This window comes from Erythrolamprus reginae, chromosome 1 (genome assembly GCF_031021105.1).
Source record: "Erythrolamprus reginae isolate rEryReg1 chromosome 1, rEryReg1.hap1, whole genome shotgun sequence".
NCBI classification, from domain to species: Eukaryota; Metazoa; Chordata; class Lepidosauria; order Squamata; family Dipsadidae; genus Erythrolamprus; species Erythrolamprus reginae.
Window position 1 is genome coordinate 425037001 of NC_091950.1, and position 14459 is coordinate 425051459.

Here is a 14459-nt window from a genome sequence, read left to right on the forward strand (position 1 = left end):
CTGCCAAAGGAAACAGACCCACATTCTCATCATGGCTAGTCTGCCCACATCTTGGTTTCTTCCGCCGGTGGACAGGCAAGTCCTTTTGGACTGGGCTTTCTTGAGAAGACGCCTTGTTGGTGCTCTCGGTCGCTTTGGCCGGGCCCCTTGGCCCAATCCAGGCGCTCAGCTGACCGACCCCTTCCCTCTCCCCCCCCCCCCCCTTGCCTTCTCGTTAGCAGAGATCGAGATCGGGATGCTGGATGAGAAGCTGATCAAGTTCCTGGCCTTGCAGAGGATACACCAGCTCTTCGCCTCCAAAGCCCAGCCCACGGCCGACCGCGTGGGGAGCCCCCCGCCCACTTCTGCCAGCAACCCTCCCGAAGGTAGACCTCCCCGGGCCCTCCTTGGGCGGCTCCAAATGGGTGGGTGGGTGTTGACTTAAAAAGAGAGTTGGGGGCTTAGCATCCTCTCGCATGTGCTCAGTTTCTATCCCCTCCCACCCCTGGCTTTCCTTGGTGTGGTCTCTCGTCCATCCTTCCTTTCTTCCTTCCCTCTCTTTTTCTTTCTTTTTTCTTTCTTTTCTTTCTTCTTTCCCTCCTTCCCTCCATTTCTTCCCTCTCTTTCTTTCTTTCTTTCTCTTTCTTTTCTTTATTCCCTCCCTCTCTTCCTTTGTTTCTTTCTCTCTCTTCCCTCTCTCCCTCTCTTTCTTTGTTTCTTTCTCTCTCTCTTTCTTCCCTCCCTTTCTACCCTCTCTCTCTCTGTGTCTTTCTTTTTCTTTCTCTCTTTCTTTCTCTCCCTTTTTTCTTCCCTCTCTTTCTTGCTTTCTCTCTTTCTTGCTTGCTTGCTTTCTACCCTCCCCTCCCTCTCTTTCTCTCTCCTTCTTTCCTTCTCTCCCTCCTTTTCTTTCTTTCTCTTTCTTCCCTTTATTCCCTCCCTCCCTTTCTTTCTCTCTTTCTTCCCTCTCTCTCTCATTATTTCTTTCTCTCTCTTTTTTTCTCTTTCTTCCCTCCCTCCATTTCTCTCCCTCTCCCTCTCCCTCACTGTTTCTCTTTCACTTATCCCTCCCTCCATCAAAGTGCCAACTGCTGAGATCCTGCTAGGCGCCCACCACTACCCGACAGGTTGGGAAGCCCCGGTCCTTCCAGCAGACGGGCTTGGACGAGCTTTCCACTGGCCCCAGCCCGCTCTCCTGGCAGAAAGGAATAGATTGACAATGGAAATTAAAGACAAAGAAGACTCGGGGAAATTTTACGAATTTTACAAAAAGAGAAAGAGGGGCAGCATTAGATAACTACGTAACACATATTGAAAAGAAAGTTAAGAACTAAACGTTAGATTTGAAAACGAAGACAAATTATGTAACGCACAGCTTTTTAAAAAGATTAAAATTGTTTCTCGCAGCAGTTTTAGAGAGGAAGTAATTATTGATGAAATAAATAATGTTTATGAATGTTTTATTATGTTTTTTTGGAAAAGAGATCTTTCAGCTCGGTCGCTAGAAAGATAAATGATGAAGTTTTAGCATGTTTTATTTATTTATTCATAGAATAGATGGAATAGAATTCTTTATTGGCCAAGGGTGATTGGACAGACAAGGGATTTAGCTTTGGTTCAGATGCTCTCAGTGGACATAAAAGAAAAAGAGACATTTCTCAAGAATCAGGAGGTCCAACACTTAATGATTGTCATAGGGGTCAAATACGCAATCAGGAAGCAATCCATATGTCAGGCCCAAAGTCATTATGTGAAGTCCACGGTGAGAGAGAGAGAGAGATGCCACCACCACACATCCCTTTCCCCAGATGCCATAGTAACAAACACAGGAAGGAATCAGGAACCCTGCATAGGATTGGTCCCCATGACTGCACTTGTGGGTGTGGGGATGTGAGATGGGTTTTTGACCCAGATGTAATCTAAGGCAGGGGTCAGCAACTTTATGACTTGTGGATTCAACTCCCAGAATTCCTCAGACAGCTTTGCTGTCTGAGGAATTCTGGGAGTTGAAGTCCACAAGTCTTCGCCGACGTTGGAGCCTCCTGATCTAAGGGACTCAGAGTTGGAATTGAAATGTCAGCGAACCAAATAGCTTGAGCAATAAATCAATTCCACTCCTGTGCTTCTCACTGGGTAAGATTCATTAACAGCCATGTCTGGATTCCAGGCAAATGAGTTTTATTAGAACCCAAAAGTTTTATAAAGTTTTATTAGAACCCAATAAGCATCATTTTTTTCAGTTCATTTCCATTTTTGTAATGATCAGGGATGTTCAAACTAGTAACCCCACACCAAATTTAATAAAATTGTACGCAGTTTGCAGGCTAAACTATCTATAAATTGGAAAAAAAAAAATGCACAAAAACGGGGGGAGGGGAGGGCTTTTATGAGCAAAATAAAAATATAAGCATTAATTTTTTCATTTCAATTTTCATTTCATTGTGTGCAGAAATGTTCAAACTACTTTCCCAGGGAAAAATGTTTTCAAAAGGACCAAATTTAAGTACCTAAAATAAACCATTTTTGGTCCGGGTCATATTGACCTGGGAACAGTACAAGTGTAAGGTTTTTTTGCCCAGCAAAAACTAAGCCCCCCCACCCCCCCAAAAAAAAATTATCCTAGAAAGAACTCCTAACAGGATGCAAAGTCATGAAATTTCAAGTTTCAGATATGCAGGGGAAAAATTTAACAGGGTCTCAAACTTCAGTTTGGGTCACATAGACCCGAACAGAACAGCAGAGTTTTAAAAGACTATATAAGCATATTTTTAGGCATTATTGTCTAAATGATCCCCTTATATAGAGCGCTGGTGAGACCACATTTGGAATACTGTGTTCAGTTCTGGAGACCTCACCTACAAAAAGATATTGACAAAATTGAAAGGGTCCAAAGACGGGCTACAAGAATGGTGGAAGGTCTTAAGAATAAAACGTATCAGGAAAGACTCAATGGACTCCATCTGTATAGTCTGGAGGACAGAAGGAAAAGGGGGGACATGATCGAAACATTTAAATATGTTAAAGGGTTAAATAAGGTCCAGGAGGGAAGTGTTTTTAATAGGAAAGTGAACACAAGAACAAGGGGACACAATCTGAAGTTAGTTGGGGGGAAGATCAAAAGCAACATGAGAAAATATTATTTTACTGAAAGAGTAGTAGATGCTTGGAACAAACTTCCAGCAGACATGGTTGGTAAAGCCACAGTCACTGGATTTAAACATGCCTGGGATAAACATATATCCATCCTAAGATAAAATACAGGAAATAGTATAAGGGCAGACTAGATGGACCATGAGGTCTTTTTCTGCCATCAGTCTTCTATGTTTCTATTGATGGTATATGTGTTTTCATGCATGTAGGTCCTTTAAGTTGGAGAAAAAATAAATATATATATATATACTCCCCTCCCCCCCCCCCAAAAAAAGAAAGGCCCCTGCTTTTTCCTGGGGAGGGGGGCTTGTGGGAAAGTGGAGCCCACCCTCGTTCTTCCCGGGGAGGGACGGGGTGTCCTGTGCCTGGCGTGGGAGGCTTCCTGGCACCCAGGGCATTTTTTCTTCTGCCTTTGCAGGACAGCGGAAGGAGGTGCAGGCCCGGGCGGTCTTCTACCCTCTCCTTGGCTCCGGCAGCGCAGTGAACATGTGCTACAGAACCCTCTACATCGGAACAGGCAAGGGCTGTTTTCTCTGCACGGCCAGCAGGTGTGGGGAGGGAGTGGCGGGGAGGAGCCCCAGAGAAGAGCCGGGGTGGCGCAGAGGGAAGCCCTGCAGACTCCTTCAGCTGACTGCTATCTGTAGTTCAGCAGTTCAAACCTCACCACCGGCTCCAGGTTGACTCAGCCTTCCCTCCTTCTGAGGTGGGTCAAATGAGGACCCAGATGGTTGGGGGCAAAAGAGGCTGAGTGTGTAAACTGCTTGGAGAGGGCTGGAAAAACACTGTGAAGTGATAGATAAGGCTAAGTGCTATTGTGAGAGAGAGGGGGAAAGAGATGATAGGTAATAAATTGATGAATAGATACAGACAGACACATAATAAATGGGTGGGTGGGTGGGTGGATAGATAGATAGATAGATAGATAGATAGATAGATAGATAGATAGATAGATAGATAGATAGATATGATAGATAATAAATTGATGAGATAGGTAGAAAGATGAATAGATATGGATGAATAGATAGGCAGACAGACAGATACAATAGACGGATGGATGGATAGATAGATAGATAGATAGATAGATAGATAGATAGATAGATAGATAATAAATTGATGAACAGATAGGTAGATAGATGAATAGATAGACAATTAGATGGATGAATAGATAGGCAGACACATAATAAATGGATAGATGGATGGATGGATGGATAGATAGATAGATAGATAGATAGAGTGATAGAGTGATAGAGTATGTATGTATGTATGTATGTTCCGGTTCCGGTGGGGAGCAAGGTGGAGGGTGGAATTGCTGCTCCGCTGGACTACGGGCGCTAACATCAAGAAATATATGGGAACTGTGGTTTCATTCAGCACTGGACTTATAGTTCAGAGAGGTGAGCACTTGCTGCCCAAGAAGATCCTCGTTCTCTGTGTCTCCGTGCTGTTCTGCACTTTTCTACGCTGTTTTTTTCGTTTGGAGCCTATAATCCGCTGGGCTCCGGAAAATGGCGACCGCGATCGTGACAGCGAGACGAAACTGAGCCGCCTGTCATCTGCGACACTATAGTTTGGTGAGGTGAGCAGCCGCTGGCCCAGAAGACCCTCGCTTCCTGCTCCCCGTGTTGTTTCTGCTCCTTTCTTCGCCCCGGAATCAGTACTTTAATCAGCTGGGCCTCAGAAAATGGCTGCCGTGACACCCAATTGAGCCGCCTGTCATCTGTGACATTGCGGCCCGCTGCTTGCTGCCTCCACTCGTCCACCTACCCTGGGGAGGACAGAGAGGGGGCCAGGAACTCCCAGAAGAAAGTTTTCCTTTGCATCCCGTCTACGAAGACCCCGAGGCCCCCTGCTCCGTGGCGTTTGGTTTCATCACTTTCGCCACGGAGATATTGCTGGGTAATCAGCTGGGGCTCGGAAAACGGCGGCCACCAGCTGAAATAGAGCCGCCTGTTGTTTTTTGCCTGTCATTCTGCCTGTCCACTCGTCTGTCTGTTATTTACTGTTACTCGCTGCCTTCTGAGACATCTGCTGGCCGTGCTATTCTGAGTACATTTAACCTCAAGTGAACTGAGCCAGACAGCCGGATCTTCGCCATAGAATCGGAGGGTCCTGGGACCCCAACAAGGGCCCTAGACGGTGGGGGCGCCCGGAGTCGGAGGGGCCATTAGAATAAGGTGAACTTACAAGATCGAATCCGGAGTGAGCACCTATGAGACAGCAAACACATGGAACGGGGAGGATTATCTAGAGAAGTGGAGATGCCGTTTGAGAAGAGCAGTGGACATTGGGGAATGACCAGAGGGACTGATAGGAGCCAGGAGGGATATGCTGGCAGCGGCCAGCATTACAATGGTCATCTTTACCCAGAAACGTGGACATTTGGGACTTGGATTTGGACTCTGGAACTTAATTGCTTCAGAACACAGCGCCACCTGCCTGTTGTTGTTAAGAACTGCTGACTGATTACTTTCCCATATATTTCTTATTGCACATTTTCCTTGTTTTTAATATTTTTTTAACAGTTTTTTAGTTAACTTATTGGGGGGGTTGGTTAGTGATGGATGTCTATGATTATTGGAATGAATGGGGTTATATGTATGGGGTGGATGGTTATGGAATGAATGGGGGAGAGTGGGTTGGATGGGATTCTGGTGTGAATGACGGGAATGAGAGTGATACGAATGATACACTTGGCCCACCTGACAATGGAGAGGCAGGAGGGGAGGGGGCACCTATCTCTGGGGTGACAGAGGGTCAGATTATCTCGGTCTTGCTGGGGAGAGGCAGATATGGCGGGGGCCACGGAACTGGCCGTTCCAGGGGAAGAAGAGATCACTGCTTAATAATGACCCCTTGTTCCGGTTCCGTGAGCTCATCCCAGGGTGCTGGTGACGAGTGCAATTCTGGCCCTGGGCTCAGGCTGCTGCTACTCAATGCCAGGGCGGTGGTAATTAAAGCTCTCCTCATCCGAGATTTGATCTTGGATGAAGAGGCCGACCTGGCATGTGTGACTGAAACGTGGCTTGACCCGGAGGGGTTTCAGATATGGCATCAGCCTTGACCCCAGGGAAGGGGGGGAGGAGTGGCCATTGTAGCCAGGGAGAGTCTTTGCCTGGGTAGACTTGTTGCTCCAGAGATTGCGGGTTGTGAGTCCCTCCTGGTTAAGTTGGACTTAGGGGTTCAGGTGGGCTTGTTGCTCACATACCTGCCTCCCAGCTGCGTGTCAACAGCCCTGCCTGTGCTACTCGAGGAGATGGCCGGGCTGGCGGTGGGGTTCCCTAGACTTATTGTCTTGGGAGACCTTAACCTGCCATCACTCGGCGGGTCCTCTGGACTGGCACAGGAGTTCATGGCCACCATGACCTGACCCAAGTAGTACAGGGTCCGACCCATGAGGGGGGGCACGCACCCGACATGGTATTCCTCTCTGGGCAATTGAGTAATGGTCTGAGACTAAGCGGCTTAGAAGTGCTGCCTTTGTCATGGTCAGACCATTTTCTACTGCGGCTTGACTTCCTGGCTCCAATCTTTCCCCGCAGGGAGACGGAACCGATTAGGCAGTTCCGCCCCAGACGCCTGATGGACCCAGAGGGCTTTCAGAGGGCGCTTGGGGTTATTCCAGATGCACTCGTCCACAGTTCGGCAGAGTCTCTGGCTGAGGCCTGGAACATGGCTTCCTGGGGGGGCCCATCGCTGGGAACGTCACCCTTCGGCTAGTGGTTAAAGCATGATTTGCGTACAATAAAACCCAGAAGGGGGGGGAGGGACTTGAGGCCTTTGGTACTGGGCACCTCCCTGGACTGCGGTTCTGACCCGCCCTCTTCCCCCTCCTCCGCTTGGCAGGAGCAGACATGGATGTGTGCCTTACAAACTATGGTCACTGCAACTACGTCTCGGGCAAACACGCCTGCATTTTCTATGATGAGGTGAGAGGCAGGTGGGTGGGGGGAGGATGATAAGACACCCCCCCTCCTCTGTTGTTGGTTCCCCCCCCCACTCCCCTCCATCCCCAGCAACCTCTGCTGCTCTGTACAACGGCCCCTTCTTCCCCCCAGAACACCAAACATTACGAGCTGCTCAACTACAGCGAGCACGGCACCACGGTGGACAACGTCTTGTACTCGTGCGACTTCTCGGAGAAGGTGGCGTTCATCCCGCCCAGCAGCATGGTGGCCAAAGTGCAGAGCGTGATCAGTGAGTTTTCCCCAGGCCCCTTCCCTGGTGTTTACACACACACACACACAAACATATACACATGTGTACATTCGTGTACACAGGTTTGCCCCAAGGGCTGCCCGGGAATCCTGTGACTTCTCCCTGTCTGTTTTGTTTATTATTTATTTATTTGAACGGGTCCAAAGACGGGCTACAAGAATGGTGGAAGGTCTTAAGCATAAAACCTATCAGGAAAGACTTCATGGACTCCATCTGTAGAGTCTGGAGGACAGAAGGAAAAGGGGGGACATGATTGAAACATTTAAATATGTTAAATGGTTAAATAAGGTCCAGGAGGGAAGTGTTTTTAAGAGGAAAGTGAACACAAGAACAAGGGGACACAATCTGAAGTTAGTTGGAGGAAAGATCAAAAGCAACAGGAGAAACTATTATTTGACTGAAAGAGTAGTAGATGCTTGGAACAAACTTCCAGCAGATGTGGTTGGTGAATCCACAGGAACTGAATTGAAAGCTGCCTGGGATAAACATAGATCCATCCTAAGATAAAAGACAGGAAATAGGATAACAAAACAGTTGTAAATCAAGGACTGCGTGGAATATTTCTATTCCATTCCATTATTTTATTTATTATTTATTTATTTATTGGATTTGTATGCCACTCCTCTCCCAGGACTCGGGCGGCTCACAACATAACAGAAACAATATAACGGATACATCTAAAAATCCAATTAATATGACTAAAAAGACTTTTTAAAAGTTCTAATATGATTTAAAAACTTTTTATTCCATAAAATTCCATTCCATATTTCTATTCCAATTCTATTCCATTCCATTCCTCTCCCCCCCATTCCATTCCACTCCACTCATATTTCTGTTCTATTCCATTTCATATTTTCCATTCTGTTCTGTCCTGTATTCTACTAGTCCATTCCATCCCATATTTTCTATTCCACTCCACTGTCCTCTTCTGTTTCTCCTGCCCTCTGCTCTTTTCCTATTCCTGTTCTATAAATGGAGACCGTCTTGTCTTTGGTGATTCATGCCTGGGGTGCCCCCATTATCCCAAGACCCAGAGAAGTGGGTCTCCTTAAGCCCTTGGCCCTTTGGGGAAATGGGGAAAGTCCACCCCATTGTCTCCGTACTGACCCTCCCCTGCCTCCATCCTTTATAGGCCTCTGTCTGCAGAGATGCTTTTAACTGTGGACACGGCTTTTTCACACTGTGTCCTAGGATTCTTTGTCTTCCTCTTCCTCCTCATGATTCACTTAACAACTAACTTCATCACTTAATGACTAACAACTGCAGCGATTCTCTCAACAACTGTGGCCAAAAAAATCTTGTAAAATTTATTTATTTATTTATTTACTTATTCGATTTGCATGCCTCCCTTCTCTGTAGACTCGGGGCGGCTCACAACAGCAATAAAACAATATACAACAAATCTAATAATTTAAAAGTCACCAAAAAAAACCTTATTAAAAAGCAAAAACATACACACAAACATAACCATGCATAAACTGTATAGGCCCGGGGGAGATGTCTCAATTCCCCCATGACTGACGGCAGAGGTGGGTTTTAAGGAGTTTACGAAAGACAAGGAGGGTGGGGGCAATTCTAATCTCCGGGGGAGCTGGTTCCATAGAGTTGGGGCCGCCACAGAGAAGGCTCTTCCCCTGGGTCCCGCCAGATGGCATTGTTTAGTCGGCGGGACCCGGAGAAGACCAACTCTGTGGGACCTAATCGGTCGCTGGGATTCATGCGGCAGAAGGTGGTCCCGGAGATAATCTGGGGATGGGATTGCGATTGACTCAACATCTGCTTGTTTAGCAATGGCAGTGTTTGTTTTATTATATTTTGTGGTATTTTAGGCTATTTCCATTTAATTTTTTTATTTTATTTACTTTCTCTTATTTTTATGTTGTTACTTATTTAATTCATTTTTTTATTTTATATTATTTTTATTCTGTTATTTTAATTTAATTTCATTTATTTCATGCTTGTTTGTTTGCTTATTAAGAACATAAGAAAATAAGAAGAGTCCGGTTGAATCAGGCCCAAGCCCATTGCGTCCAGCCTTCTGTGTCACCCAGAGACCCCCCAATTGTCCATGGGGATCTTGAGCAGAAAGGGAAGGCAAGACCCTCCCTTTCCCTTGACCCCCAACAAAGAGGACCCAAGGGAACCCTGCCTGCCTCAACCCACATAGAGGCGGCACATGGACATCCGTTTCAATCACCACCTATGATGCACTTGGCATCCCTGAATCTGTCTAATCCTGCCTTGAAGCTATCTAGGCTGACAGCTGTCACGACCTCTTCTGGAAGGGAATTCCATCAACCAAGGACCCTCTGGGTGGAGAAATATCTCCCTTGATTTGTCCTCACTTTCTTACCTATGAACTTTAGGGAGGGCCCCCTCGTCCTAGTATTGTGTGATGGAGAAAAGCGTTTTTCTCCATCCACCTTTTCTGTCCCATGCAGGATTTTATACCCTTCGATCCAGTCCCCCCTTAAAAACCGTCTTTCAAGGCTGAAGAGACCAAGGCCTTGCAACCTGGTTTCATAAGGGAGGGGCTCCATTCCCTTGGTCATTCTCATTGCCCTTTTTTGCACCTTTTCCAATTTCAGTTATATTGGATTTCTATGCTACCCTATTCCTCAAGCTCAGGACAGCTCACAACAAAAGTGAATATATACCATGTAGAAATCTAAAATTAAAACATACTAAAACCCCCATTTCATAAAAAATAATCGCTCACATACATTTCATCAGTCAAACCTATTATACATTCATTCACCAGCTGGGGCAAGATGATGGAATTAATGGCCCCAAACCAGCCAGCAGAGATAGTTCTTTAGACTCTTGAGGAAGAGTCTATTTATTTTTAATAATAAACTTTTGTTAATAAAATAATAGTTAATAAATTTTTATGTTATTTATATTTATTTATTTATTTTATTTATCATATTTGTAAAATGTATTTCCTGTCCATCTGACCACTGGCTAATATTGTGCTTCCCTGGCGGCCATAAGTCATAGAAACATAGAAGACTGACGGCAGAAAAAGACCTCCTGGTCCATCTAGTCTCCACTTATACTATTTCCTGTATTGTATCTTAGGATGGATCTATGTTTATCCCAGGCATGTTTAAATTCGGTGACTCTGGATTACCAACCACTTCTGCTGGAAGTTTGTTCCAAGCATTTGTTGTGAGCTGCCCTGAGTCTTTGGAGAGGGGCAGCATACAAATCTAATAAATTGAATTGAATCTACTACTCTTTCAGTCAAATCATATTTTCTCACGTTGCTTCTGATCTTTCCCCCAACTAACCTCAGATTGTGTCCCCTTGTTCTTGTGTTCACTTTCCTATTAAAAACACTTCCCTCCTGGACCTTATTGAACCCTTTGACATATTTAAATGTTTCGATCCTGTCCCCCCTTTTCCTTCTGTCCTCCAGACTCTACAGATTGAGTTCATTAAGTCTTTCCTGATATGTTTTATGCTTAAGACCTTCCACCATGTTTGTAGTCCGTCTTTGGACCCGTTCAATTCTGTCAATATCTTTTTGTAGGTGAGGTCTCCAGAACTGAACACAGTATTATTCCAAATGTGGTCTCACCAGCGCTCTATATAGCGGGATCATAATCTCCCTCTTCCTGCTTGTTATACCTCTAGCTATGCAGCCAAGCATCCTACTTGCTTTCCCCACTGCCTGACTGCACTGCTCACCCACCCCTAAATCCTTCTCTTCTGAAGTTTTTGCTAACACAGAACTGCCAATGCAATGTTGTGCTCTCCTGGCGAGGACTCCTCGCAATTAAATTGGGTAGGGGGGGAGGGAGCCAAGTGGGGCGGCCTGGGGCTCCATCCTCTGCCTCTTTCTCCCCCCCCCCCCAGAGCGCCACAGGAACCGGAAGCCGCCGGAGGAAGAGCCGCCCGCCGCGCCCAGCGAGGAGACGCCCGCCATGCGAGCCCAGGCCCAGGGCCAGCCCCACCCGCCCTGCAGCTGCCGAGCCAGCAGTTCCAGCCTGATTGGGGGCAGTGGGGCAGGGTGGGAGGGCACGGCCCTCCTGCACCACGGCAGCTACATCAAGCTGGGCTGCCTGCAGTTCGTCTTCAGCATCACGGAGTTTGCAACCAAAGCGCCCAAGGTGGACGCCTCGGCCTTAGCCCAAGAGACGGACTTGGAGGAGGAGAAGCTGCCCCCCAGGGGCCCCCAGGCGGCCGTGCTCCGGTCCAACTCAGTGCCATAGGAGCCGTGGGGCGGCCCTCCCCTTTCCCCCGCCCCGAATCAGAGACACCTGCCCGACCACGTCTGTCCACGTTTCTTTTCTTTTTTTTCTTTTTCCCCCCCTCTCCCACGTGGGGGGCTGCAGACTTTTTGGATTGCCCTTTGCATGAAATGAAGAACTTTTAATTCTTTTTTTTTTTAATGGTTTGCTCAAGTTTTAGGGGCATTTGCACATATATTTGTACTATACATTTCATTTAAAAGACGAAAAAAAAAGGAAAAAAAAAGGAAACATGGAAACTGCCAAGCGCGGAGGCTGTGCTGGGTGGAGGGGGGCAGCCAGTGGGGGGGGGGAGTCGTAACCCCCACCCCCCATGGCTGGCGCTCCCTTCGCCGTTGTAAAATAATCAAAAAAACTTGTTCTATTTTGTGCCAGTGACAATAGTTTTTATATTGAAAAAAAAAGAGAGAGAAATACAGTTTTCATACAGCAAAATCTATACAACTATCATTGTTTTATTTAATGTAAAGATGCGCTCCTCCCATGCCGGTTGGTTTCAACCCCTCGCCCCCACCATGCCCACTCCCCTGCTGCCCCTTTCCCTTCTGGGGCTGGGCTGGGCAAGTCCCCAGGCCTCCTCCCCTGGCATCACTGCCCCCCCCTTCACACCCTCCCAATTTCCAATGACGAGAAGTATTTTGGGCTCTGTGTAAATACATCGACTGATGGCATTTTTCTCAGTGTTTTTTAAAAAGCTGTGTACAGTGGTACATGTGGTATGACGTTGCCTCCGGTTGTCTTAATTGTAGCAAAGCGTTTTTTGTCGTAAATCCTGTTTTTTCACCCTTCTGTTCCAATGCTTCCCCTCCCTTTCCCCCCCTCCCACAACCCCCCCCCCATCCTGTTCTCTCAGCAGCTGAGTTCTAATGTACAGAAGTAATTGCTATGTTTTAGGCTTTACGGAAACTTTTTTTCCTGTATTCTGTATATAAAACTACAAAATACGGCACTCGCTGGTGTCTGCCTGTCTGTCGAGACTCCCCATCAAGGGGCCACGAATCACTGCCCATCCCCTGGCATTCTTGGTGCCCAGATCTGGAGGGGAGGCAACTTTCTGTCCAGCAAGGGGGCTGGACACTTCCACACGACCCTTGTTGACTACTGAAGATTGGACACCATGATGGAGGTTCCCTCAGGGGCTTTCTTACACCCAGGAACTCTTATCCCCTCCTCCTCCTCCTCTCGAGCAAGCTGCGGGTGAGTCTGGCCTGAAGACCTTGACCCCAAAGGACCAACTCGCAGTGGTTCGAGTGCAGCCCTGCAAGCTACTTCTGCTGATGCTGCTCTATCTATCTATCTATCTATCTATCCATCCATCCATTATGTATCTGCCTGTCTGCCTATCTATTCATCCATCTAATTATCTTTCTATTCATCTATCTACCTATCTCTTCATCAATTTATTATCTATCATATCTATCGCTATTTGTCTCTATACCTATATCTTATCTATCTACCTATCTTTGTCTCTATATATCTATCATCAATCTATCAATCATCTATCATTTATCATCATCCAATCTATGTACCTATCTTTGTCTATATATTTATATATCATTTATCCATCATCCTATCTATCATTTTATCTACCTACCTACTTACCTATCTACCTATCTTTGTCTCTATCATCAATCTATCAATCAGTCATCCTATCTATCTACTTACCTACCTATTTTTGTCTGTCTCTATATATTTATATATCTATCACTTATCATCCATCTGGCTATCTTTGTATATATTTATATATCTATAGACATATAGATAGATATATCATATGAAGGTCTTGGGATATTCGGGTTTCTTCCCATGTAGGTTTCAGAGATTTCTGGCGACGTTTCGACGAGGTCCCACTCATCGCCAGAAATCTCTGAAACCTACACGGGAAGAAACTCGAATATACCAAGACCTTCATTGACTCTCTGTAAACCACTTAGAGAGGGCTGTAAAAGCACTGTGAAGCGGTAGATAAGTCTAAATGCTGTTGCTAACTCCAGGATGACCCACATCTCTTTCTTCAAGACCTCAGGTCCCTCAGCCTCACAGCACCAATTCTGATGTAACACCCAAGTGGAAAAAGTCCTGCCTTGCTCCAGACTGGCCCTTTGGTGGGGTTAGATATATCGGTGTTTCTCTGGGAGACGCAACGCTGCACCACCAAAATCTGGTAACTAAACTGGCTGGTGGCACAGATTGCTCTCTTCCCGGCACTGATGCTACTACCTAGTTTGGTCGTGAAACGTCCACAAGAAAACCACCAAACTCAGAGAGCACCAAGGATCTCCCAGAATTTGCATTAATAAGATATTTATGGTTTTGAGGTTTGATCTGTGAAGGCAAGGGGTGTCCCACTAGTTCAGGGGTGTCAAAACTCAAAGCCCGAGAACTAGATGTTCCCATGGGTGCTTCAAAGGACTGGACCATGGGGCCTCTGCCAGTGAAAATCCAGCTGTGGGGGGAGGAGCTGGTTTGGTCCTTGCGACCTCCCATTTTTTTAGTTTTAATTTTTCTCCATCCATCAAATACCGCATTTTTCGGTGTATAAGACTTTTTCCTCCTGAAAAGAGGCTGATAATTTAGGTAAGTCTTATACTCTGAATGTAGCTTCTTTTTTTTCCCTTCCCCCAGGCTTAACTAGCTGCTAATGATCTTCCCAGCTCTGATCTTGCAGGCTCTTTCATTGTTACTCTCTGTGAAGAATGTTTTCCAAGCCCTTAAGTCTTTGCAGGGCTTTTTTCATTGCTCAAACCTGCTACATATAAGTTTCTTTCTAGCTAACAGTTTCTTTCAAGTGCTAACAATGTTCCCAGTTCTTACCACTTGCAAACTCTTACATTGTTACTCTCTGCAAAGAAGAATGTTTTC

The 14459-nt window shown here is 46.1% G+C and overlaps 1 protein-coding gene across 2 annotated transcripts in view; it reads left to right on the forward strand.

The window, feature by feature from the left end:
• PHF12 (PHD finger protein 12) overlaps positions 1-12546 on the forward strand; it is a 79548-nt gene extending 67002 nt beyond the window's left edge. Inside the window, exons 11-15 of one of the 2 annotated variants that reach the window (XM_070735478.1) lie at positions 219-365; positions 3545-3643; positions 6970-7052; positions 7182-7320; positions 11203-12546. In XM_070735478.1, coding sequence (XP_070591579.1) covers positions 219-365; positions 3545-3643; positions 6970-7052; positions 7182-7320; positions 11203-11558 — 824 coding nt within the window. In that variant the 3' untranslated portion in view covers positions 11559-12546. The remainder of the gene's footprint in view (positions 1-218; positions 366-3544; positions 3644-6969; positions 7053-7181; positions 7321-11202) is intronic. The other variant, XM_070735479.1, reaches the window with a different exon arrangement.
• The last annotated feature ends 1913 nt before the right edge of the window (positions 12547-14459 follow it).